Genomic DNA, 25749 nt, shown 5'->3' on the forward strand with positions numbered 1-25749 from the left:
GGTTTTGTGGATTAGCTGAAATAGCATCTTTGTGTGGCAATGAGGGCAGCCTGAAGTGGCCTGATGGATTCACTCTGTGCGGTGGTGGGCTCCGGGCAGGAGATGAGCAGAGTTGGCTGCTGGACCTGCTGGTACTGGTGAAGCCATGGCAAGAGCCCACCATGGGGCACCCTGCAGGGTGCTGGGAAGCAGCTGGGTGGGTGGGCAGCAGCCTTATTTCCCAGGAATCTGAGTGGCCTGAGCAAGGAAGGATGGCCCTGAGACCTGGGAGCGCCCTGATGCTTCCTATGGAGCCAGGCTGGGAGAGCAGGGCATGTTCATCTGGAGAAGAGAAAGCTCCAGGGAGACCTTAGAGCCCCTTTCAGTGCCTAGAGGGGCTCCAAGAGAGCTGGAGAAGGATTTTAGACACGGGCATGGAGTGCCAGGACAAGGAGGAATGGTTCTGAACAGCCAGAGGGCAGGGTTGGATGGGATATTTGGCTTCCATCACTCACATCCCTGTCTCCCATGTCTGGGAAGCAAAAGCACCTTTTGGCTTTGAGAGGTGCCAGCAGTGCCTTGATGCTCCTAAAACTGCAAACCTGGCTGGGGTGGTGGCGTCTGACAGTCCCCTCTCTGTCCCCAACCCCTCTTTGGTTTGTCACCAGGAGATAAGGGAAGGATCATCGTGCTGGGTGTCCCCGAGATGATGGGGGCTGCGTGTCAGGGGTCCCTAAGGTGACAGTGGCTGTGTTTGGGGGTGCTGCGTGCCGGGTGTCCCCGAGACGATGGGACTGTGTGTCAGGGGTCCCTAAGGGGACAGTGGCTGTGTTTGGGTGTGTTTGGTGTGCCGGGTGTCCCCGAGACGATGGGACTGTGTGTCAGGGGTCCCTAAGGGGACAGTGGCTGTGTTTGGGGGTGCTGCGTGCCGGGTGTCCCCGAGACGATGGGACTGTGTGTCAGGGGTCCCTAAGGTGACAATCGCTGTGTTTGGGGGTGCTGCGTGCCGGGTGTCCCCGAGACGATGGGGCTGTGTGTCAGGGGTCCCTAAGGGGACAGGGGGTGCTGTGTTTGGGGGTGCTGCGTGCCGGGCGTTCCCGCGGTGCCGGTGCCGTGTCCCAGCGGGGCAGGGGGCGGGGCAGGGGGCGTGTTCCCGAGGCGGGGGCGGTCCCGGACGCCCCTCGGCCCCGTCCCGGTGCCCGCCCCGGTCCCTCCCCCGCCGAGGCGCCGGCGGTCGGCGCGGCCGCGGGGCTGCGCTCCCGCCACCGCTCCCGCCGCCCCCATGGGGCGCCCGACGGCGCGGCCGGCCCGGCGCGGCAGCTGAGCCCGGAGCCCCCCAGGTACCGTATCCCCGCCCGGAGCGGGCATCCCCCGAGCCCAGCCGGGCATTCTCCCCCCGAGCCCCGGCACTGGGTGTTCCCCCCGCTCCAGCCCCGGCTCCGGGCATCCTGCCCCGCTCCGCGCCCCATCCCGGTGCCGGGCAGCCTCCCTCCTCCCCCCCGGGACCGGCTGCCCCTCTCATGCCCTCCCCGGGGTGCTGGGGCTCGTTTCCCGGCCCGGCGCGGTGGAAGGGGATGGAGGGGGCGGGAGCAGCCCTCGAGGGTGCCCCCCACCCTCCGGGGGGTTTGTGATGGGCACCCGGGGGGGCTTCCTGGGCGGGGGGTGCCCCCCAAGCCAAGGCGGGCGGGACAATGGGGGAAGGTTTGTTCTGCCCCTGGAGCACAGAGCCCACGGCGTGGCCATGAGGTGCCCCAGCCGTGGCCAGGAGGGCTCATCCGGAGCCAAGGGTGGGCTTCAAACCTCTGGAAAATTGGTGGATCGCTAGTGCTGAGGCCCAGCGTGCGCCCCGCGGATGGCATCCTCCCACCTCTCCTGCCTTTGAGTTGCGTTCCCTATTTAAAAGGGGCTTTTTCTCTCCCTCTTTTGGCCTGGAAGCCAGCCCAGCACGGCTGGGAGCCCAGCACGGCTGTCGGCCGGTGCCGGCTGTGCCTGCCGCCGCTCCAGAGCGAGTTTTGGGATTTGCATCTCTTGGCTGTGCCTCATTTGCACTCCCCAAAACCGCCCGGGGAGCGGGCTCTGGGAGCGGGGAGGTGCAGGATGAAGATGGAGGAGGAAGAGGAGCAGATGTGGCTGAGGGTTTGGCCGGGGGCAGCCTCCCGTTTGGGGAACGGGAAGGCTGGGATGGGATGGGATGGGCTTCCTTCCCGCTGGCACGTGGGGGATGGATGGCGCCGAGCCCGGTGGGCTCCCGGCCCCTGCGGCACCGAGTCACCGGAGGGAATGTCCCGGGAGCAAGGCTGCCCACACCCGCTGAGCTCCTGCCCAGCTCCTCGGGGCTGAAAACTTCCAGAAAGCCCATCCAGGCTGCGTTTCCGATGGCTGCCGGACTTTTCCGGACCTGCTTCCCTGCCCTTTGCCCGGTGCATCCTCTCAGTGCTGGGGGAGCCAGCACCCCCTCGTCTTCCCGCAGCCCTGGCACCCCTCACACCCCGAGCTTGTTTTTCTGCCCTGGATGGGAGAAAACAGCGGGTTCTGGGGTGGCTGGGCTGGGAGCAGGCAGGCACTGCCTGAGGAGGAGGCAGCCAGGCAGCGGTGGTGGGACATTTCCTTCCTGGAAGGCAGGAAGTGATTATGTCTTTGCACGGAGCCTAAAAATAACGGGCAGGTCTCTGCTGTGAGCAAAACACCCCTGGGATTTGCTTGATTTTTGCTTTATTTATTAAGAGAGCGGGGCGAGGGAGAGGAGATCTGCGAGCTCCGAGTCCTGCTGCATCCCAAACCCAAACCCAAACCACGCTGCTGGCACGCATAAGGTGCTGCTTGTCCTGGCAAAGGTGTGGTCGGCGTGGAAAAGCAGCCCCGTGTAAAAGGAGCCGTCCCTTTGCTCCGGCTGCCTTCCCCCCGTTGGGAGGGGAGCCGTGGTTAGCTATGAATAGCACAAAATCACAGCCCTGGCCTTCCCAAAGGCCGGCTCCGCCTGGCTCTGGCCATCCCAGGGTTGTGCTGGGGGGGACAGGCTGGGCTCCCCACCCTCGGGGACACCCTGCTCCCCCCTGGCAGCCAGAGCGGGGTCACACCACAGAACCTCCGGCGGGGAAGAGCTTGGCAGGTCTGGTTTGGGTGTGGGGCTGTGGAGCTTCCTGGCAGGCTGGGGAATGTTTGGCGCTGGACAAAAGCTTTGCCCACAGGTTGCTGGTCTCTTTGGAGATGCCCCCCAGCCTTTATCTTCATGTTTTACGGCTTTTTGTTGTGTTTTTGCTTTGTGCTACTGAAAGGAAACCCTTCAGGCAGACCTTGAAACCACTGGCAGTGAGCTGACGGTGCAAGTGGCAGCGCTGGTGCTTCCGAGTCAGGGCTTTGTTCCTCTTTCCATTGCTGCTCCTTGATGAAACCCCTCACCTCACCAGCAGGCAGCCCCAGCATCTCCTGCCTGCCCAAAAAGGAGCACTCTAGGGACAGATGGAGCCTGCCAGCGGGCCTTAACACTTGTGGGGTGTGAGGCAGCAGTTACAGGTGGGCTCTCTGCAAAACCCTGGAGCCACTGAGTGGTTTGGAAGGGACCTTAAAGGGCATCCCATCCCACCCCCTGCCATGGGCAGGGACACCTTCCACCAGACCAGGCTCCTCCAAGCCCTGTCCAACACTTCCAGGAATGTAATTCCTCCCAGGCTGTGCTTAGCGAGGCAGGTTAATTATGCTGATTAATAATGCAAATCAGGTTTGTGAAGAAGGGCTGCAGCCTGGATACCATTCCCAATGGACACTAGCATCCTCCTCATGGTGGGGAGCACATTGGCATCCCCATTTTTAGGGAGACTTTTTTTCTCCTCCATTCCCTGTGTCCAACAACTTTCCCTGGCTTCAGGGCGGGGGGTTTAGAGTGAAGTGACTAAAGGCAAGTTGGTCACATGGAGGATGGGGATGTGGCACTCGGTTTTCTGCCAAAAGCCAGGAGCACGTTGGGGAGGGGCTGTGAAATGCCTGATCCTCGTTATTCTGGATGCTCCTGCTTGGATTTGGGGACAGGCATCCCACTGATGCTTTCCTGTGGTGCTCAGCAGATGCTGGTGGGGGGATTGGCTGCCCCAATCCCAGCCTGACTGGGAAATACCTCTGGACTTTCTAGGAAATGCTGCTTATTTCGTTATATTTTTGGCCATCGCCACCGGCTCTCCAAGGAGCTCGTGAGGATGGAGGGCAGTCGCTTTTGCTCCTTTAAAGATGTTAAGAAATCAGTCAAGGCTTGTAAAAGCAGAGCTCTCTGCTGCAAAGTTGCCCTTCCAGGGCCTTTTCCTGCCCATGGCAAAGCACTTTTAGGTTGATTTGAGGCATTTTGGTTCTTTGCCTTATTTTACCCTCACAGGACAACACATTCCAAATCATCTGCAGCTTAATGTGTTATTTCTCACCTTTATTTTTTGTTTTATTATGTGCTTTTAAGAAGCCAAGCCGCTTCCTTCCGGCATCACCTGGAACAACAGGAGCCTGGTTCCCATGCAGCCTTGGCTCTGGGATATCTCCAGGCTGTCCCACAGAAGCTGTTTGTGTGGGATTTCATTTTTGCTGGTTTTTTTTGAAGAAGGGGGTTAAAGAGCACGCCGGGGCGGGGGGCTCAGCTCCAGCTCTGCTTCCTCCAGGCTCCAGTGATGCCCCTCTGGCTGGACCAGAGCTTCCTGCTGGCCTGAGGTGTTTCCTGCCTCCCTGCTTGGCTCAGCAGTGCTCCAGGGGTGCCCCTGGGTCCCTCGAGGATGCATCCATGCCGACTCCAAGCTGAAAAGCCACAGGGGCTGCCCCACGCCGAGGAAGGATGGATTCATTAGGAGGATGCTGCTTCTTCCCAAAGGGCTTTGCTTTTCATTTAGAGGAGCTTTAAAAGCTATAAAATATCCCGAGGATGCACGGGAGGAGATTTATTTGATTTATTTCCTGCTGACAATGAGGCGGCCAGGCAAGTGCACGCTTCCTCCTCGGCGCGGTGGCCGGGGCAGATGCATCCTGCAGCTGCAGCCTGACCACCTCCCACTATATTTAGTCCATTGTTTGCTCCAGCTTTGAGTCCTCTCCAGGTCCCCGGGTGTGGGAATAACCCCTGGGGTGCGTGGAGGATGGGAGAGGTGGGAAGATGGAGGGCAGGGCGCTGTTACAGCGTCGTGGCCTCTGTGGGAGAGGCTGCGGCACTGCACGCACAGGATGCCTTGGCATGCTCGAGTGGAATTCTTGGGATGCTCCTGGTGCCTCCTCTGGTATTCCCTGTCCAGGCTTGGCAGAGCTGGGTGTTTTGAAACAGGGTCTGGAGGGGAAGGGAAGCACTTCTGCCCTGCCCACCCGGAGGCTCCGCTTTCTCGTTAGGCAGCAAGAATAATTAATCGGCAGTGCTTTGAATTTAGGGAAAACACCTGGAGAGGAACACTGCTGGTTTGTTTGGTGGGATGCCCTCGTGCAGGGTGTTGGCTCTTTTGGCACCTGGGGAGAAAATGGGCTCTTTGTTCAGGAGCCTTGGCCATGACTGATCTTAGGCTTGGCTTTGGGGTCTGTGAAGGGATGAGCTGCTGGCTGAGGGAATATTTCTGGGATTTGTCCCCAGAAGAGAAGGGCAAGGTGCAGGCAGGAGGCCAGGATGCTGTGCAGGGGGATGTTGTCTCTGTGTCCTCGCTCTCCTAGGAAGGAAACCCCCAAATACAATGTGGTGAAAGGGAAGGGATACTCAAAACCAGCCCATGCCACCTGATGGCTGATGACATTGTAAAATCCACGTGGCTTGCTTCCTAGCCTCCTAACCTGGAATCACAGAATCCCACAATGGTTTGGGGTGGGAAGGATCTTAGAGATCATCTCGTTCCACCCCCTGCCATGAGCAGAGACACCTTCCACTAGACCAGGTTGCTCCAAGCTCCATCCAGCCTTGAGCACTTTGAGAGGCATTAACATCTTCTCTGGGCATCCTGTTCCAGTGCAGGAACATCTCATGGTGTTTGCCAGCTGTGGCCAGTGATGGGGAAAACAGTGATATTGAAAACAATGATATTTGGGCTAATCCAGAGCCCTTTGGTGGGCTGGTCCCAGCCAGGCTTGGCCCTGGGCTCCTGCTTCCCTTGGCTGGCCTGTGATGGTAGCTTCATTGCATCTCTTCCCATTGCAGCCACCGGCAATATTTGGTAAAGTTTCATCCAAGATCATTTTATCTGTTTTCCTGGGGTAGGGTTTTGCTTCCCTACCCATCCCAGTTTGTGTCTCAGCTTGCAGAGTGGGCACTGGGGGGGTGTAAATCCTCCTGCTCCCATCAGATGCAGCAATACCAGTAAATAGCTGCTCCCATTTGGATAACACCACAGAACTTCCCTCTTCTCCTGGCTTTTTAGAGCAGTTCCCTTGGCTTCCCTCAGCACCCATTTTGGGTAATTTTGGTACTTTTCTTCCTTGGTTTTGCCTGCCCAGCCTAAGCAGGGAGTAAGGGAAGAAGCTGAGATGTGATTTCCTCTCTCTGTTCATTTTGTGGTTTGAAGGGCAATTTCCAGATCTGCCCGGCGTCTTTTATGCCTGTTATTTCTTGGTGTGATTTGTTGGGAAAAGAAAATATCCCTGGGGGTTTTAGGGTGAAAGTGGGTGTCTGTGGGGAGGGGAGAAAGACAAAAGACATACAGGAGCTGCCTGCTTTGGAACTGGGGGGTGGAATCTCCATCCTGCAGCATGGGGATGGTTGGAGCAAACCCAGAGGGATCGATCCACCCCACTGTTGAAAAGATGAACCCATTCTGAGCAAGATTAGGGGAAAAAAAAGCATCCTGGCTGGGTGCCCCATTCCTGCTTGCTGCCTGAGCTCTCCAAAGCCTCAAGCACTTGCTCTGAAACACTCAAAACCTCCCTGTTTTTTTTTTTTCCTTATTTTTGCCCTCACAGTGTTGCCATGAAAGAAACACTCAAGACGACTTTGGAGAAACAGCACTGGCCTGAAACAGCTGTTTTTGTTTTCCCCCCCCTCTGCTCTTGTGTGTAAAAGAAACCAGGCTGCCTAATGGTGCAGAAAATTCACAGTAGAGCAACAAGTTTTCCGTGGAGCAGGGAAGGAAGATGGGGAGGAGGGGAAAATGTGTGCCTGGGCACAGCAGTCTAGAAATAGCACATTTTCCGCAGGCTTTTCCCCCCACTTGAAGCATTTGCAGCTGCTGGGGGCATCACATTCGCAGGGATTGCAGTAAGGGGTTGATCCTGGGCTGCCTGTGAGGCAGGAGGAGCAGCTGCAGAGGGGTTTGCAGGGCTGGGTTAAAGCCATTCCCTGTGTTCCCAGCGCTGAGCATCGCCTCGGAGCAGGTACCGTCCCCTCTCGGGTGCTGCCAGGGTTATTCCCACGCACACAAAGGAGGTTTCACTGGGGACTGTCTCGTTAGGAGTGGGCAGAGTCCTTGTCTTTTCCAGGCTAGCCCTTTGCCATCCCTGGCTTTGTTGGGAAGCCGGGATCCGGCCCTGGCTGGCGCAGACAGTCGGCTCATTGTCCCAGCCCGCTGGAGTGTGGCGGGATGCTCCTGGCCGCCGCCAGGCCTGGCCCTTTCCATTCCATCCTTGTGCAGGGATGAGCTCCCTGGGGATGGAGCTGGGGGCTGTTTTTGGGGTCCCTGCCTGCCCTGGGTGCTCCCCTGGCGTGGGGATAACTGGGTGCTGCTGCACAGGCAGCTTCCAGGCTGGCACACACCAAACACCCAGTAACATGTGCTCTCTGTTCCAGAGTTTTCCATGTGGGGAGTGGTTTGTGGGTGCTGGGAAAGCAGGGGACGAGGCTCTGTGCAGTGCCATGTGCTGACTCGGCAGATTTCAGGGACCGGATCCAGCATTTCGCCCTTTATTCCCCCCCTCCCTCCTCAGCCCTACTTTCACCTCCCCGATGGAGCAAGCTGCATGGCAGGCAGGAAGAAAGCCTTTTGTGGGAGCAGGAGGGAAAGGGCTGGCTTAGCTTCCCTCCCTGGCCGGCTGTCAGCAGGGGGTTGCCCTGTGCCTGCCTGGGATTTTCCCATCCTGAATCAGGAGCGGCTGAAAAATAAATTCCTCCTCCCTTTTCTTTCTTCCCCTACCTCCTTGTTTGTTGTTTTGCCTCTCTCCCTTCCGTCCCCATCCTGGCAGATCTGCCCACGGATGATGGGTACGACGGCCAGCGCGGCACAGCAGGCGGTGTCGGCATCCCCCCTGGAGAGCCGGGCGCCGGGAGACAGCAGCATGGAGGACCAGCACTCCCTCAGCATCCACTCCTTCCAGACCCTGGGGCTCCATAACAGCAAGGCCAAGTCCATCATCACCAACAAAGTGGCGCCTGTGGTCATCACGTAAGTCCTCGGCAGCCTCCAGAATTCTGGGTTTCTCCACCCTCTTCTCTAAATATTGGGGTTTGTTTCGATCTTGACCTATGCCATTGTTTTTTTTCCTTTACCCACCTGTGTGTGTGTGGCTCTCGAAGGTACAACTGCAGGGAGGAGTTCCAGATCCACGATGACTTGCTGAAGGCCAACTACACGGTGGGACGCATTTCTGAGGCCACGCTGGAGCACTACCTGGTGCAGGTGAGCATCTCTGCCACCGATTTCATCACCCAGCAAATTTCAGCCTGGCCTTTGGGAACCTCAGGAGTTTTTTAGGGGGGCTCATTTTGAAGGTCACGTAGAAAAAGCCGCTTTTACGCTCAGCTGTGTTGAAGTCCAAATTCGCTGATGTCCCACCTTCTCTCTTCTGGTGTTTTGCAGGGGAAATACTTCATGGTCAGGGATGTGTATGGAAAATTAGATGTTTTGAACACTACTGGCAGCTGCGGCGCTCCCAACTTCCGGCAGGCCAAGGGAGGTTACGCCGTGTTCGGGATGGGGCAGCCCAGCCTCAATGGCTTCAAGCTCGTGCTGCAGAAGTTGCAGAGAGAAGGCCACAAGGTTGGTGGGGGTGGGAACTTGGGGTGGGAAAAAAGCCAGCAGGGCTTTTAGACAGCCTCTCCCCTGCTATTTGCAGGAATGTGTCTTCTTCTGTGTCCGTGAGGAGCCCGTGGTGTTCCTGCGGCTGGAGGGGGACTTTGTGTCCTACACGCCCCGGGGCAAGGAGAACCTCCACGAGAACCTGCAGCGCCTGCAGCGCGGCGCGCGGGCCGAGAGCCTGGAGCTGGCCATCCGCAAGGAGGTGAGCTGGGGCGGGAATGGGTGCACATCCCAGGGGTTCAGAGGCCAGAGGAGGGATTGTGACGGGGCTTTTCCTGTCCCCTGTAGATCCGTGACTTCGCGCAGCTGAGCGAGAGCGTGTACTACGTGTACAACGACATCGAGCGGCTGCGCGACGAGCCCCACGCCGTGCGCGTGCACTGCGACGAGGACATCCAGGTCACCGACGAGGTCTATCGCAGGCCTGTCTTCCTCCAGCCCTCCTACAGGTCCTTTTCCCTCCTCCTCCTCCTCCTCCTGGCACCCCTCAAGCCGCAAATCCCCCGTGGTGGTGGGGATGGAGCCCCTCCGTGGTGCCATCCTCACGAGGGCTGTCCCCATCCCGGCAGGTACCACCGGCTGCCCCTGCCCGCCGAGGGAGCCCCTCTGGAGGAGCAGTTTGATGCTTTCATCCGCTGCCTCAGGGTGAGCAGAGGGAAAGCACCTGGCCCGTGGAGCCTCCTTGGGGTGGGGTTTGCTCCTGTGCTGTGTGGAGACCGCGACTGCCTGAGAGCATCTTCTGGTTTTCCTTAACTTTGCCTGTTAGAGGATGCCTGTGCCTGCAGGTCCCACTCCCCTTGCTGTAGGATCCTGCTGGAGAAGTCCATGTTGTCCAGCAGTTCATCCCTACCCCTGGCTAGAAATTACCATCCCTGGCCTCCTCCAGGCAGCTCTTCCCTAAGTGGCTTTGGCTGGAATGATCTGCCTTTGGTGCAAAGGTTTTCCATGTCAGAGCTGCCTTTTTTTTTCCTTTAACATTCTGGAAGATGAAATCTCAGTGGGCTGGGGATGAGTGGTGGGAGCATCTCCAGTGGGGTGGATGGAGAGGGCACTGGGCAGGGGAATGCAGTGGGTGAGCCACCCATTGTCCTGTTCTCCTTCCACCCCATCCCCTGAGCAAAAGGGAGATGCTGCCCACCCCTCCATGCCTGGGCATGGCCTTCATCCCAGCCCCTGATGGGGCAGACCTGGCTCTCCTGGAGGCTGCTGGGGTCTCCATCCATCCCTCCATCCCTGTGTCCCTCCCTCCTAGGAGAGCCCCAGCCTGCTGCTGTGGGACCCCGGCCGGCCCCCGCCCGCGCTGCTCTTCGGCTGCCAGACCGGCGTGGGCAGGACCAACCTGGCCATGGCCATGGGCACCCTGGTCCTCCACCACCACCGAGGAGCTGCCCAGAAGCCTGAGTAAGCAGAGCAGCCCCCAGGGTGGGACTGGGGCCATGCCCATTCCCCCTGGGGCTGGTTCGATTTCCTCCTTCTCCCACCGCAGCTTCCCCCCCTTGCCCAAGACATCTCCTAGGGACAGGCTCCGGGTCATCCAGACCTTCATGGAGATGGTCCCCAAAGGCCAGCAGATAGTGGAGGAGGTAAGGGGGTGCTGGTGAACCCTCCAGCAGGCTGTGGCTGGGAGGGAGGGATGGAGTTTCCCCCCAGATCCGAGGCTTATGGAGCAATTTCCCTCTTGCTCCTCCCGAGGTGGACGGTGCCATCGCCTCCTGCTCGGAGATGCACGACATGAAGGAAGCCATCTACGAGAACAAGAAGAAGCTGGAAGGGATTGGGGAGGACTACCAGATCCAGGTAATCAGAGGAGTGCTCGGATGGGAGCCATCGGCACTGGGAAATTTTTTGAGCTGTTTTTGCGCTGGGATGAGAAGAATGTAAATTCTGGAAACCCAAAGCTTCCTGTGAGCTGGAGATTTCCCAGAGATAGGAAACCTGGAAGGTTGTGGAGTGTCTCTTTCTCTTTTTTTCCCCCACCCAGTTGTTTTAAAAGCCATAAAATGGAGCAGGCTGGGACTGGGGGAAAACAGTCTGGTTTGGGCTTTGCTAGTGCTTCTGGTAGATGACCTTGGGGGCAAATAATATCCTGTGCCCTGATTTCATCAGCTCTAAAATTGGAAAATCGATATCAGCCTGGATGGTAAAAGTCCTTGGGAGCTGGGAGGGATCATTGCAAATGTAGTCACCCAAGGTCAGGCTTTTCTAGTTGTGGATTTATGTTTTTTCCTGCTGTTTTGAAGAGCGATCAGGCTGGCTTTCCATGCTGGAAAGGTGGGGTCTTCCCTGCCCAACCAGGGGGCTCCTCACCAGGTGATGGAAGGAGATTAAATGCTCAGGTGGAGGTGCTGCCCTGATCCCAGTTTCTTTGGAGATTAATTTTCCCATTTAAATGTTGAACGTGGGGTGGAAGTGCTGGAGCTGGTTGTAAAGAGCAATTTCAAACCAGGTGCCCTGTGGCAAAAAAAACTCCATGAAAATTATTAAGCAACAGGAGAAGAAGGCATTCACTGTCACTTTTTTGGTCCCTAGTGGCAAATCCCAAATTTTATACTCCCCTGTTCCCTTTCAGGGTGGATTTTGTGCTGTTTGTGTGCTGGCAGGTTCTCTTGTACAGCAGGGGAAGGTTGGGCATGGGACAGGGGATTTTCCCATTGCCTTGAAGCCTTTCCCTGGCTTTTCCCTGCTGGGGAAAGCTGCTCTGTGTCATCCTGGACTCCTGGACAACAAACGGCTGGGGGACTGCCGTAAATAAGCCTCAAGGAGTGTTTATTTCAAGTCTTTGTGGAGCAAGAGCAGGTTTAAACAGTGGCAAGGGGCCAGGAAAATGTGCTGGGGGCACATGGAGGGTGAGGAGGGGAGAGGGGATAATGCTCAGTCCTTGGAAAACCAGCCTGGACTTCTTTGTGTTGGAGTGGTGCTGGGTGAGCTGGTTGGTTTGGGGGGAAAAAGGACTTTTCTGGGCACAGAGGAATGATGTCTGTGGGTTTCTGCCTGAGTTTGGGGGGCAGAAATGGAGATTTAAGCCCTCAAGTGATGGAGGTGCAGGTGAACCCTGGTGTGGGATGCTGAGCAGCCAGACTCCCACAATACCTGGCTTTCCACGGCTGAAACACGAGTGGATCATTCCCCTTTCCACCCCCAGGGTGTTCAAGGGGAATGTTAGGAGGTTTGCCTTGGGTGGGAGCACTGGGGTGGATTTTTTTGCAGGAATCCAAGTGCTCGGGAAGCAGCAGCAGCACCGCTCTGCTGTCGGTGCTGCCGGCAAACCTGGCACGGCTCCATCCCCACAGGCTTTGTTTTGAGTTTCCAGAGCAAATCCCACTGCCTTTCCTCTTGATAAATGACTGCAGGCCGGATTTCTCTTGTGGAGAACAAGTAAATATTCATGAGTCAGCCACGGAGTGTCAGGGATGAGCAAACCCCGCTCGCCGAGCTGAGCGCGGACGCAGCCCCATCTTGGAGGGTTTTCCATCCTGGCCTGGGAAGAGGGTTCCACAGGCTCTCTGGGGATGCTTGTGGATGCCATGCTGGGTGTTCCTTACCTGGTGCCAGGTTCATTTGTTGGATGGGGTGCTCAGAGGTACAAACCCCCCACCTCCCCTGCTGAGGTTTCTGAATTATGGAAAATCCCGAGGGTTTGAGTTTCCTCCCTGGGAGGGGATAGCTGTGGTGGAGAATATGCTGACATATTCAGCATATTCTGAAGGGTTGTGGAGGTGATGATGAAGAGGAGGAGGAGGAGAGCTTGCTGGAAACATAGGTATCAGGATGCTTCTGGACATGGAAAAGGGAGACACTTGGAAATTAAGGGTATTGCAGGGTGTGTGGCTGGCTCAGGGATGCCACTGCCTGAGCATTTCATCCAAAGGTCATGGAGATGGCTGGAATGGGGGCAGGACCCTGCATTTTCCAGACCCATTCCCTTGGGTTTGAATGTCCCAGCTGGACAGTGTGTCCCTGTGACAGCATGGACTGGTTGGAACTGCTCCAGGTGTGTCCTTGTGCTAAGGGGAAGCTTTTGTTTTGAGCTGAAATGTGAATTTATGCCTTTGAGCATCATTTAATATGGGAAACTGGAAACGTTTTATTAAAAAAGAAAAAAACAAACCAATTCATCCAAAGTGTCTGTAGGGCTTTTTTCCAGCCTCCTGGTCTGCTGGGGGCTGCAGGGCTGGTCAGCACTGAGCATCACAGATTCCCTGTCCTTTGCTTCCAGGGGAGCAGCACCAAAGAGTATTTCCTCCAGAGGACTCTGCAGAGTCTCGAACGCTATTTCTACTTGATTGCCTTCAACTACTACCTTCACGAGCAGGTAAAAACCTCCAGCACAGCCCAAAACCTTCCTTGCCCTCTGTTTTATTTGTCTCCTTTGTGCTGTGGGAGGGTGGGGGCTTCCCGCTGTGGTGTTACATTTTATTTAAATGGCATGCTCTGTCTCACCCCTCCAAAATGAAAATGTAGGTTTTATTCCAAGCCTGTGATCCTCCCCTGAAGGATCACGGATCTGTAATCCCACTGGCCCAAGACTTATTCTGCACCCACCTTGAATCTCCCTGTTAAGCTGTGTGAGGGAGGCCAGGCGCGCTCTTGGCACTTTTCTCCCCAGGCTCTCCCTCTCTCTCCCCTTCCCTCCCTTCTCCCTCTGGAACCATGCTGCTCCCAGGGGTGGGACCCCCGATAAACCCTCATCTAATCAGCACCCTCAGAAGCCCCGTGGGGTCTCTTTCCCTGCCTCTGCTACCAGGGCACACACAGCTTAGGGGGCACCCCGGGGATCCCTCAAACCAGCTGCTCCATCCCCCTTGGAGTTTTCCCAGCGGGTTCTCCGGGTGGGGCGGCGGGCAGGGGGGTCAGAGCCCAGGCTGATGGTGCCTCCCCCGCCGGCAGTACCCCCTGGGCTTTGCCCTCAGCTTCAGCAGGTGGATGTGCCGGCGCCCGGAGCTGTACCGCCTGCAGGCCGACATGAACCGCGCCGAGCTCACCGTCACCGCCGAGCTCCTCACCAAGGGCGCCCGAGTGCTGGTGAGTGCTCCCGGGGCTTCTGCTGCTCACAGTGACCCCGAGATATGTACAAGTCTCTTTTCCCAGCCCAGCAGTCGAAGGAGGAGTCAGGATTCTTCTGTTCTCATTCTCAAGGTTGTTTATTTTTTTGTTATTTATAACTTTCTTTCTTCAACGCGCCGCAGGTCTGTCTGGCAGGTCGGGTTAAGGCGCTCTGGCCACCCTCAGGGCAGTGTTATCTTTTTATACTAAAAACTATGTGTACATTATTTACCATAACTTCCCAATACCCATCACCTGTGTTAGACAGTGTGTTCCTGATCTAAACCAATCCAAAAGTGCCACCAGCACCCAGAAGATGCAGGCTAACAAGAAGAAAGAATAAGGACAGGGCACGCCCAAATTCCTCCATCTGGGGACCCCGAGCCCCCATTCTAAAAACCTCAAAAATCTGTTTTTCACCCCGTGACAAACTATTATCCTACATAAACTCTCTTGACTTGTAATTCTTCATATAAAGGTGGTGATTTGCTCCATGGGTCAAAATCATAGTCACAGGTGCCTTGGGCTCTGTGCCAGGGTCTCTGAGCCCCCTGGCAGGGGCTGGAGCCATCCAGGACAGCCAGAGGGATGTCTTGGGTTCTGACAAGTGGGCACTGCACAGGTGGGAGCAGCACCTTCCTGGGGTGCTGTCCCTCACAGAGGTGTGGAGGGCTGGGAGAACCCCTTTAAAACCACATGAAGCATGTGATGAGCTGGCCAAAGTTCTCACCTAACTCCTAGAGGTGAGGGCTGCAGCTCCAGTGCTACGTGGTCTCATGCAGGTTAAACCTGTGCTGGCTTCTGTCAGCCAGTTTGCATAGGGCCTTTGTATGGGAATAAATCATGCAGACTCCATTTTCTTCAGGGGGGAAAAAACCCCTTCTTCAGTCACATAACTCCTTTTTATACAGTTTTACAGACCTCGTGTGTGACTCCAATTGGTCAGTAGCTTTCTTGCCAGTTACTTTATTGGTTATTAACAAGTTGTCACCCTGCGTTGATTGGTCACTCAAACCCCCGGGGTGTACATGCAGGAAAAGTTGTTTGTGGGAGGTAATTTTAATTTTTCTATCTAATGTTGTAAAAAGAGTTTATACAACTGCTAGCTGTCTTTTACCCAGGAATAGATGTTATGCTAAGGAACTGCTCACACCAGGATTGCTTTCACATGGGAACTTGCAAAGGGCTAGCTTGACTTAGAAGAAATGACAGGCCAGCCAGAGCAGGCCTGATTTTTGAGGCCTTTTTCTTACAATTTTTCCGCTTTACTGCAACACCCTTGCAGATGGATGATAGAGAGCAGGTTGCAATTTTAATAAAAGGAAAAAAGGAGGAGATGTTTCCACATTATATCACAATACCAGGTGGCTTGTACTGGGCAAATTAATTCTACTCAGCCAGCTCCATAAACTAGCCCCTGGGCTGACTGTCAGGAACTTCAGCCAATTACATTCCTTCCTAAGCTGCCAGCAGGTCCCTGGTCCAGGATTTGGGGAGAGTAAAAGATCAGACCTTTGATCTATCCAGACCTGGTTTTTCAAATGTCCTTTATAAAGAAAGGCTTGAGAATAAACTCCTTCTGTTGCCACATGAACATGAGATGAGGGGTTCTCTTTGTCCCCCACCCTCTCCCCCTGCTGCATTCACAAAGGGGTTCCCTGTTGTAGGGCAGATGTTGTGGGCTCTTGGGTCCTTCAGCTCCCACTGGCACCCCCAGCAAGGATGGAACTAGATGGTTTTAAAGTCCCTTCCAGCCTGAGCCACCTGAGGATGAATGTGTGGCCAGAGATCCCTGTGCACGTGGATGTGTCTGGAGCATCCCGTGATGTGAGCCTGGGCAGCAGCTCCGTGGTGGGGTGGAGGAGGCCGGGGCTGTTGGTGCCTTGTGCTGCAAGAAGAGGAGCCTGTCCCACCTTGGAAACGCAGCCATGGGGCTTTGAGCCCTGGATATCTCTGTGGTGGGGTGGAGGAGGCCGGGGCTGTTGGTGCTTTGTGCTGCAAGAAGAGCCTGTCCCACCTTGGAAACGCAGCTTTGAGCCCTGGATATCTCTGTGGTGGGGTGGAGGAGGCTGGGGCTGTTGGTGCTTTGTGCTGCAAGAAGAGCCTGTCCCACCTTGGAAACGCAGCTTTGAGCCCTGGATGCAGCTGTTGGAAAGGTCTGGGGGCTTGTCCTGAGCAGGGTCTGTGGGTTGGGGTGTGCTCAGAGCTGAGGGTGGGAAGGGGCATCCCTTGCCTGGGCATTGCTCTGTTCCAGGTGGCAGATGAGCGCTTCTGCCCGGATGTGCTGAGCACTGCCAAGGAGATGAGCGTGGCCAACTTCCGAAGGGTGCCCAAGATGCCCGTCTATGGCACAGCACAGCCCAGCTCCAAGGTGAGGGACACCATCCCACGTCGGGCAGGCATTGGATTTGTGGGGTTCCCTGATGAAGGAAGGAATGATGAATGTGATTCCATGTTCTCAGAAGGCTAATTTATTATTTTATGATACTATGTTATATTAAAGAATGCTATACTAAACTCTCCTAAAGAATACAGACAGGATACAAGGATACTTACAGAATGCTAAAAAGGTAATAATGGAAACTTGTGACTCTCTCCAGAGTCCCAACACAGCTTGGCACTGATTGGCCAGTGAGTCAAAACAACTCACAGCAGAATCCAATGAAACAATCACCTGTGGGTAAACAATCTCCAAACACATTCCACATGTGAGCCAAACACAGGAGAAGCAAATAGATAAGAATTGTTTTCCTTTTTCTCTGAGGCTTCTCAGCTTCCCAGGAGAAAAATCCTGGTGGAAGGGATTTTTCCAGAAAATGTGAATGTGACAGGCAGGGACCCCCCTGTTGGCTCCCAGCCCTCCCATCACCCTTGCCCACCCTTCCCCCAGAGCCTGGGCAGTGTCCTGCGGTACCTGACGGATGCCAAGAGGAAGCACTTGCGCATCCTCTGGATCAACCTGCGGGAGGAAGCGGTCCTGGAGGGGAACGAGCAGATCTACACCCTGCGGGAGCCTGGGCTCCTGGAGGAGCTGATCCCCGTGCCTGCTGCCTCGCCCCAGCAGCTGGAGGTGAGCTCTGGGAGGTGCTGGGGGCTGTGGAGGTTCCCAGGAATCCTCATGGGTGATTTCCGCAGGCTTTCATAGTTCCTCACCCTCTGGAGCTGCTGGGTTTGTTTTCCTTTGGGAGCAAGGGAGCAAAGCAGAGAGAGATCTACCCTGGAAGAATTTATAGCATGCCTTGAGAGCAAGGGTAAAAGGCATCTGGGGAAAGGGGAGCGGATGTTCCCAGCTGGATTTCCAGGGGAGACAGGCAGTGGGGGAGCTTGGCTGCCAGCAGCAGCCTGGCTGCATGGAGGAGTGGTGTGGTGAGAAACAATGCTCCTGGGGCTCCAGAGAAGGACCTGGGCAGAACTGGTGGCCAGGACCTGGTGTGGGGTTTGGGGTGTTCACCTGCATCTAAAAACATTGATTAAAATCCTAATTAAAAATCAGAAGGGGCGGGTGTTACAGCGAGGGTTTCTCTGTCCTCTGCAGAAACTGGAGGCTGCCCTGAAGGGGGACCTGCTGAAGTGCCAGAAGTGGCTGGAGGTGTACCTGGAGTCAGAGAAGCAGATGAAGATGTTCAAGAGCTGCCTGACCACACAGGAGATATTCAGCCAGCAGAAGAATTCCTGCCAGGGACTCACCTACCGCCGCATCCCCATCCCTGACTTCTGTGCTCCCAAGGAGCAGGTACCCAGGGAGGGAGGGTGCTGCTGCCTCCATCCCAGCCCTGATGCTGTGCAGAAATGTCCCTTGGGTGCTCAGTGCTTGCCAGGGCAGGGGGGATCTCCAGGAGGTGCTGTATGCAGAGGCTGAGTGCCTTCAGGTGGGCAAGGGTGGCTCTGGCAGCAAGGAAGCAGGGAGTTCAACCTGGAGGCTGTAGGACAAAGGGGACCCCAAGGTGAGGAAGCCCTGCATCCCTGAAAACCCACTGGCTTCGTCCTGGCAGGACTTTGACCGGCTGCTGGAGGCCATGAAGAGTGCCCTGGCCGAGGACTCGCGGGCAGCCTTCGTGTTCAACTGCTCCAGTGGCCGGGGCAGGACCACCACAGCCATGGTCATCGCTGTCCTCACCCTGTGGCACTTCAACGTGAGTGCAGGGGGCTGCAACAACCCCTGCTGGGGTTCCTGGGGAAGCTCTGGAGAGCCCATGGCAGCTGTGTCACAGCCAGAGGGTTGAAAGGAGCGTGGGCAGGATCAGGGTGGACTGTGGGGTGGACGCCTGTCTGTGTGTTGTCATTTGCTGTGCCTAACTCCCAGCGAGCTCCAGAAGCCTGGGTGAATCCCTGGTGAGCCTTTACCTTCTTCCTGAGAGCTCCCTCCCCAGGATGAAGGGTTAAGGGCAGGGGAGAGCATGGAATTGTGGAATGGTTTGGGTCAGAAGGAACCTTAAAGCTCATCCTGTTCCACTCCTTTACTGGGGGCAGGGACACCTTCCACTATCCCAGGTGGCTCCAAACCCTGTCCAGCCTGGCCCTGGACACTTGCAAGGATCCAGGGGCAGCCACAACTTCTCTGGGCACCCTGAGCCAGTGCCTGGAACAGTCCTCTGTCTATCCAGACATGTGGCTCCCTTCTTGGGCAGGGGTAAAATATTCATGTTCTGTGCCTGGCGGAGGCAAGGCGAGGGATGCTGGGGGTCCTGCTGGGCTGGGCACAGGCTCTGCATTTTTGTGCAGCCCATAATGACCCATTCCCCTCTGGCCACCCCAGGGCATCCCTGAGATGAGCGAGGAGGAAATCGTGAGCGTGCCCGATGCCAAGTACACCAAGGGGGAGTTCGAGGTGAGTCCTGGCGCTCTCCCTCTGCTCCCTCAAGCCACAGCTGCTTGTTTGGAGGTGGGGGCAGTGGGACAAGGCAGGGAGGCTCCTGGTGAAGCTCCTGCCCGTGCTCCAGGTGGTGATGAAGGTGGTCCAGCTCCTGCCCGACGGTCACCGGATGAAGAAGGAGGTGGACATGGCGCTGGACACGGTCAGCGAGACCATGACCCCCATGCACTACCACCTGCGGGAGATCATCATCTGCACCTTCCGCCAGGTGAGCCCCTCCCCGGGCACTGGGCAGCTCCAGGGGCTGCAGGGCTCTGGGACCAGCCCTGACAAAGCTGGGTTCTCTTGGTTTGGAAAGCCAGGAGTCTGCTAAGGAAGGCAGGAGCCTCCCCTGAAATGGAGAATGTGAACCCTCCCCACCCTCTGAATTGCTATGAATTTGAAATTCAGGGGCTCTCAGGCGAAAATAAGGGAGCAGGAAATAACAGTTCTTTAATAGGGAAGAAAATACAAGGATAAAATGAACAGTGCAGTAAATCAAAACAACACTGACAGAGTCAGAACCCAGCCTGACACCCTGTGGGTCAGGGTGTGGGCAGCAGTCCCATTGGAATCGTGGCTCAGCCCTCCTGCAGTGTCAGGGCTGGCTCTGCTGGAGCAAGGATCCTGTAGAAAGGTGCAGTCTCTTCCTCTGAAGATGCAGTGGAAGAGGCAGCTGCTGTTCCTCTGGGGAATCCAGTGGAGAAGCTGTGCTGGTGTTCCAGAATCTCCAGATTATATCCAGGTAGGAATGCTTGGCTCCTCCCTCTGGGCTCACATCTCCCAGTGGGCTGCTGTAGTTCTTATCAGCCATGAAGGGACATTCAATAGCCCAATATCAGCAGATGTCCCCTCCCAGTGATTGTGGAAGAGATAAGGAAAGCTGCCCACTTGACAAAAGACAGCTGCCATACAGATGGTAATAGAACACATCTTGCCTTGCAATCTGGAACGTGGGTCATTGCTCAGGCTGCAGGTCTCTGGAGTGTCACCAGAGAGGTGCCAGGGCGTGGTGTTGTGAGGGTCCCCAGGACGAGGTGAGAGATGAGAATCTGACTCCACGTTCTCAGAAGGCTGATTTATTATTTTATGATACTATATTAAAAGAAATGATATACTAAAACTATACTAAAGAAAGAGAAAGGATACATCAGAAGGCTAAACAAGAATGATAATGAAAGCTCGTGACTGACTCCTCAGAGTGGGACACAGCTGATGGTGATTGGTCATTAATTAAAAACAATTCACATGGAACCAGTCAAAGGTGCACCTGTTGGTAAATGATTTCTAGACCACATTCCCAAACAATCAGATAATTATGGTTTCCATTCTTTTCTGAGGCCTCTCAGCTTCCCAGGAGAAGAAACCCTGGCAAAGGGATTTTTCAGAAAATATCATGGTGACACCAGGGCTCTTGTGGTCACGGTCACCCTTGGATCCTGTGCTGTCCCTTGCCGTCCTGCATCCCACCCAGAGTCCAGCCTGCATCCCACGTTCCTCTCCTGCAGCATCCATTATCCCATCATCCCATTATCCCATCATCCCATTATCCCATCATCCCATCCCGCCAGGCACAGCCTGCAGAGGGCAGGGCTGCTCTGTCCCGCTCCACTCCCAGCCCCAGAGGCTCCTCTGGCTCCTCAGAGTTTGGGAAGGAGATTCAGCTTTGGGAAAGGGAATGGACTCATCCATGGCCAGCCAAGCCTGTGCTCCACAGCCCTGTTTAACTCTGTGGGGATGATGAAGAAGCAAAAAGGATTATTTTACCCAGATTTGGGATGTTTCAAACCTGTGCAGCTGTGTCACAGAGCCTTGGAAGGGCAGAGCCCAGGGCCTGGTGTTATTCCTGGGGTGGTTTGTGCCACATCCCACAGGGAATTCCTCACTGCAGCTCTGGCTCCAGCTGCCACAGATCTGTGTTTTCAATTAATGGCTGCCAGCCATCGATGGAGGGAAGAAAAACCAAAGTGTTCAATCACCCAGGAACATCTGCAGCTTCCTGGGGATTTGCTTCCTGAGATCCTCTGCATTTTTTGGGGAGCTGGGAGAGAAAACCTCTGGAGACCCAACTATTTGCAGATGTAGCGATTATAAATTACTTATAGTCACATTTATTTTTTATTAATTTATCTTCATTCAGGATAAGTACTTTAATTTAATTTTGGCTTTCCCTGCTTTACTATGGGCATGTGGCCATGTGGGGAGTTTCACCTGCTTGGCTGTCAGGCCTGGCACAGGGGTGATGCTGGGCTGGATCCCATTTCCAGGCTGGCATCCTGGTGGGAAGGCAAGATAAGGAGGGCTTCATCCACTCCCTCTGCTCAGGGAAGAGCCTCTTGGCTGCTCCATCCATCCCATTTGATTTGGCTTGGCCCTGAGCAAATGCTTTCATTTTAATTTTTTTTTTGTTTTGGTTTTTTTTTCATCAATGATGGGCAGCTTGGAGAAGAGAATGATGGAAGTTGTTGGGGTTTTGGGAGCCTGGTGGGAGATGCTTTTCAGGCTTAGGGCAAACAGAAGGGAAGGGAAAGGTGTTCTGGGGGCTTGGTTTGGTTTGTTCTGACCTCTTCCCACCCCTAACTGAGAGGAAAAAAATAGGAAAAATGTAGGAAAATATAAATAATGGGATAAAAAATAAATTATAGGATAATAAGATGGTAAATAATAAGATAATAGAAGAAAAATAAATAAGATAATAGAATAAAATGAGAAGTAATAGAGTAATAGAAGAAAATTAAATAGGATGATAGAGAATAAAATGAGAAGTAATAGGGTAACAGAAGAAAATTGGATAATAGAAGAAAATTAAATAGGATAATAGAATAAAATGATAAGTAACAGAAGAAAAATAAATAGCATAACAGAATAAAACAATAAATAATAGGATAAAAAATAAGTAGGATAAGATAACAACATGGTAAATAATAGGATAATAGAATGAAAAATAAATAGGGTAATACAGTACCAGGATAAATAACAGGATTACAGGATTTGCTTTCTACAAATACTGGCACAGACAGGTGGAGGAGACACCTTTTCCCAAGGGCAGAGCTGGAGTGAGGAATTGCTGCTTTTTGGGGTGGCCTGTGGGATCAGGGCTCTGATTTATTAGTATTTATTAATTCCTAGAAAGGGCAGCATGCAGGGCTTAAAATAATGGCAATAATACTACTAATAAAAATTACTGTATAATAACATACAATATCAAATAAAGCAATAAATATAAATAATGAATGCATGAAGACTGTAGTATATATAAAACACATAAAAAGAGATATTTATAATTTATATATATAAAATAATACTGGGAGATGTGATCACCATCAACTCTTCTCTTCTCTTCTCTTCTCTTCTCTTCTCTTCTCTTCTCTTCTCTTCTCTTCTCTTCTCTTCTCTTCTCTTCTCTTCTCTTCTCTTCTCTTCTCTTCTCTTCTCTTCTCTTCTCTTCTCTTCTCTTCTCTTCTCTTCTCTTCTCTTCTCTCCCCTTCCCCTGGAAACAAAGGCTGAATCCAGGTGGGAATGCCTTGCAGGGAGATGTTTTTCCCTGGGGAAGTGCTTTACAATCCAAAAACTCATGGTTTGGGGTACAGTTCTCCCTTGGCTGCCTATTCCTGCTCCTGCCCCCCACGTTTAGCCCTCCTCACCTATTTTTGAGCTCTGGGAATGTTGTTACCCACTGGAAACCACAGGTAAATGCGAGCCTGGAGTGCCAAGCCCCAGCAGGAGCGGGCTGGACGGATGCGCTCATTTCTGTCCCCAAAGTGTTCCTCCCTCTTCCTGTGCCCTTCCCAGGCTTCTCCCAGGGCTGTGGCTGAGGCTGGGGTGCAGGAGCTCCCCTGGGGGTGCCACAGGTGCCTCAGCCAGGCTGTTGTTCCTCCCAGGGCAAGTCGAGCAAGGATGAGCGGGAGGCGCGGACGCTGCAGCTGAGGAGCCTGCAGTACCTGGAGCGCTACATCTTCCTCATCCTCTTCAACACCTACCTGCACCTGGAGAAAAAGGACTCCTGGCAGAGACCCTTCAGCCTCTGGATGCGTGAGGTGAGGCTCTCCCAGGCTGCCACCTGGTGTTTATGTGGGAATACAGGAATTTACTGGGAAGCAGGCACCCATCCTTAGCTTACACCTGATTCCTGGGCTTGTTGGGGCATCATCTGTGTCCCTTTGCTCCCTGGCTTGGTGGCTCTCATGGAAAGCCACTGGAGATCCCACTGGCACTGGCCACTGGCATCCCACCACATGGAAGAGGAGCTCTCCCACCCCAAACCTGCTCTTTTCCCTTGGTTTGAGTTTCCCAGGGGTTTTGGTGAGATTGCAGCATCTGGGGCTGGGGGGGCCACCAGCCAAACCTGCCTGGCCAGGACAGGTGGCACAGGGCATGAGAGTATGGGATGGTGGCATTGGATATCCAAGGGGATTGGGAACCAGCTGGGAAAATTGAATGGGGGTGAGTGAGAGACCCTAAATGATCCTTATGGAATGGGGGCAGGCTGGGTGAGAGACCCTAAATTACCCATATTTCCTTCTTGGGGGGGATGTAGGTGCCAGATTTATTTGGGATTCATTGATTTGAATGGGAATGTTGGGAGGAGGGCTGCAAATTTCCATGGAAAAGGGACTTTGGAGGTGGTACAAGTGCTGTGGGGTGCATAGGGGTGTGTGTGCTGGTGACTGGGGGGTTCTTCTGCGTGAAAGGAGAGTCAGGGGGGAGAAGGGGAAGAAGGGGACATGGCAATTTTAATAATGCTATTATTATTATTATTATTATTATTATTATTATTATTATTATTATTATTATTATTATTCCTCCTAGTCTTCCTCTTATTCCTATTAATATTGTTACATTTTAATTATTTGTATTTATTTAAATTTTATCATTGCACGACTGTATCTTACTATTTTCACTCTTAATTTTTGCTCTATTATTGTATTACTTCTATCGACGTACCCTATAATTTCAGGGTTTTTTACAATTTATTTTGGCATTTCCATCTCTTACTTCTATTACAGTGCAGAGAGATTTTCTCCCCCATTCCCGGCCGGCGCTGCTAATTCCTATTGGCATCTTTGATCCGCCGGCCGATGGAAGGGCGGAGCTGGGGCCGGAGCGGGGCCGTCCCGCCCTGGCATCCCGGCTATGCCGGTGTTTGCATTGCCCGGCGGCCGCCGCTGGGGCTGGAGCAGCTTTTGTGGGGATTTGGGATGTTTGCTGTTGGCTGGATGCGGGAAGCCCGAGGTTGAGTGCAGCAGTTTTGAATGCGGCGCTTTTTTGGGGCTGCAGCCTTTAGTGCTGCACCTTTTGGGGCTGCTGCTCCTTTAATGCTGTAGTTTTTTAAAGCAGCACCTTTTGGGGCTGCATCCTTTAGTGCTGCACCTTCAATGCTGCACCCTTTAGTGCTGCACCTTTTGGGGCTATATTTTTAAAAGCAGCACCTTTTGGGGCTGCATCCTTTAGTGCTGCACCTTTTGGGGCTATATTTTTAAAAGCAGCACCTTTTGGGGCTGCCTCATTTAGTGCTGCACCTTTTGGGGCTGCACCCTTTAGTGCTGCACCTTTTGGGGCTGAATCCTTTAGTGCTGCACCCGTTAGTGCTGCACCTTTTGGGGCTGTATTTTTAAAAGCAGCACCTTTTGGGGCTGCACCTTTTGGGGCTGCATCCTTTAGTGCTGCACCTTTTGGGGCTATATTTTTAAAACCAGCACCTTTTGGGCTGCATCCTTTAGTGCTGCACCTTTTTGGGCTGCACTTTTTGGGGCTATATTTTTAAAAGCAGCACCTTTTGGGGCTGCACCCTTTGGTAAAGTCTGCATCCTTTAGTGCTGCACCTTTTGGGGCTGCATCCTTTAGTGCTGCACCTTTTGGGCCTGCATCCTTTCATGCTGCCCCTTTTAGTAAAGTCTGCATCCCTTAGTGCTGCACCTTTTGGGGCTGCATCTTTAATGCTGTATTTTTTAAAGCAGCACCTTTTGGGGCTGCATCCTTTAGTGCTGCACCTTCAATGCTGCGCTTTTTGGAGCTGCACCTTTAATGCTGTATTTTTTAAAGCAGCACCTTTTGGGGCTGTATTTTTTAAAGCAGCACCCTTTGGGGCTGCATTTCCAGCACATGGATTTACATCTGCCCTCTGTCCCCGCTTTTGCTGGAGCATCTTTTAGCGCCGCATCTTTCTTTGGGCGCCGCATCTCTTTTGAGTGCAGCCCCAAAAGGTGCTGCCCCTTTTAATGCCACATCTCCTGTGTGTGGGGTTTCCATCCTCCCCCTCCCCACTCCCCCTGTCTGCTGGAGGGGAGGGAAAAACACCCAACCTGTGGATACAAGGAGCCTTTGACCCCCGGGGCGCCCCTTCCCGCTGCATAATCCCGGCGTTTTTAGCAAAAACAAGGCGCCATTGTAGCTTTTTGGCAGGAGGGTGCCAAAGCCAACAAACCCTGTGATGGCTGACCCCAGCAGCAAGGAAGAGGCTTAGAAAATGGATAAACTGGGGCTGGAAAAGGGCTGGGGGAGGTGAAGGGGGTGCTACCAGGATCGGGGGGGGGAATCTTCACCCCGGAGGTGGCGGAAGCATCCCCGGGGTGGGAGGGGGATCCAATGTCCCTTGTCCCTCTGTTTCCAGGTGGCAGCAGTGGCTGGGGTCTACGAGGTGCTGAACCAGCTGGGATTCCCGGAGCTGGAGAGCCTGGAGGGCAAAGCCCTGTGCACGCTGCGGGGCCGCTGGCAGGCACAGGGGGCCACGGCCCGGCCCTTCCGCGGCGACTTCGTGTAGCACAAAGGGGCCCCTGCTGCCTGCTCTGGGGTGGGGGAGAGCGAAGAAAAAAGACTGTTTTCCCCAAATCTGAGGGTGTGGGGAGGGAGGGGCGAGCCTTGAAGCTCGCCTTAGGATGGGAGGATTTCTGGGGTTCTTTTGGACGCAATAAAAATGTTGTAAATTAAAAA

General features: G+C 54.2%; 1 protein-coding gene across 1 annotated transcript; it reads left to right on the forward strand.

The window, feature by feature from the left end:
* The first annotated feature begins 1218 nt into the window (after positions 1 to 1218).
* PALD1 (phosphatase domain containing paladin 1) lies at positions 1219 to 25749 on the forward strand. Its single transcript, XM_036386023.1, has 20 exons — positions 1219 to 1319; positions 8092 to 8291; positions 8423 to 8525; positions 8706 to 8885; positions 8962 to 9126; positions 9213 to 9373; positions 9494 to 9569; positions 10177 to 10325; positions 10411 to 10507; positions 10617 to 10721; positions 13141 to 13236; positions 13812 to 13946; positions 16222 to 16338; positions 16858 to 17037; positions 17503 to 17700; positions 17960 to 18100; positions 18724 to 18795; positions 18908 to 19048; positions 22701 to 22856; positions 25430 to 25749. The coding sequence occupies exons 2-20, from the start codon at positions 8104 to 8106 to the stop codon at positions 25577 to 25579; spliced, it is 2610 nt and encodes an 869-aa protein (XP_036241916.1). The 5' UTR covers positions 1219 to 1319; positions 8092 to 8103; the 3' UTR covers positions 25580 to 25749.

The sequence above is a fragment of the Molothrus ater genome, chromosome 8 (assembly GCF_012460135.2).
Source record: "Molothrus ater isolate BHLD 08-10-18 breed brown headed cowbird chromosome 8, BPBGC_Mater_1.1, whole genome shotgun sequence".
Classification (NCBI taxonomy): domain Eukaryota; kingdom Metazoa; phylum Chordata; class Aves; order Passeriformes; family Icteridae; genus Molothrus; species Molothrus ater.

Bases quoted from the DNA above. Each gene is read 5' to 3' on its own strand.
- PALD1 (XM_036386023.1), top strand. From the start codon at position 8,104: ATGATGGGTACGACGGCCAGCGCGGCACAGCAGGCGGTGTCGGCATCC. The intron at 9,127-9,212 runs GTGAGCTGGGGC...TGTCCCCTGTAG, and splicing joins AGCTGGCCATCCGCAAGGAG to ATCCGTGACTTCGCGCAGCT. The intron at 17,038-17,502 runs GTGAGCTCTGGG...TGTCCTCTGCAG, and splicing joins CCTCGCCCCAGCAGCTGGAG to AAACTGGAGGCTGCCCTGAA.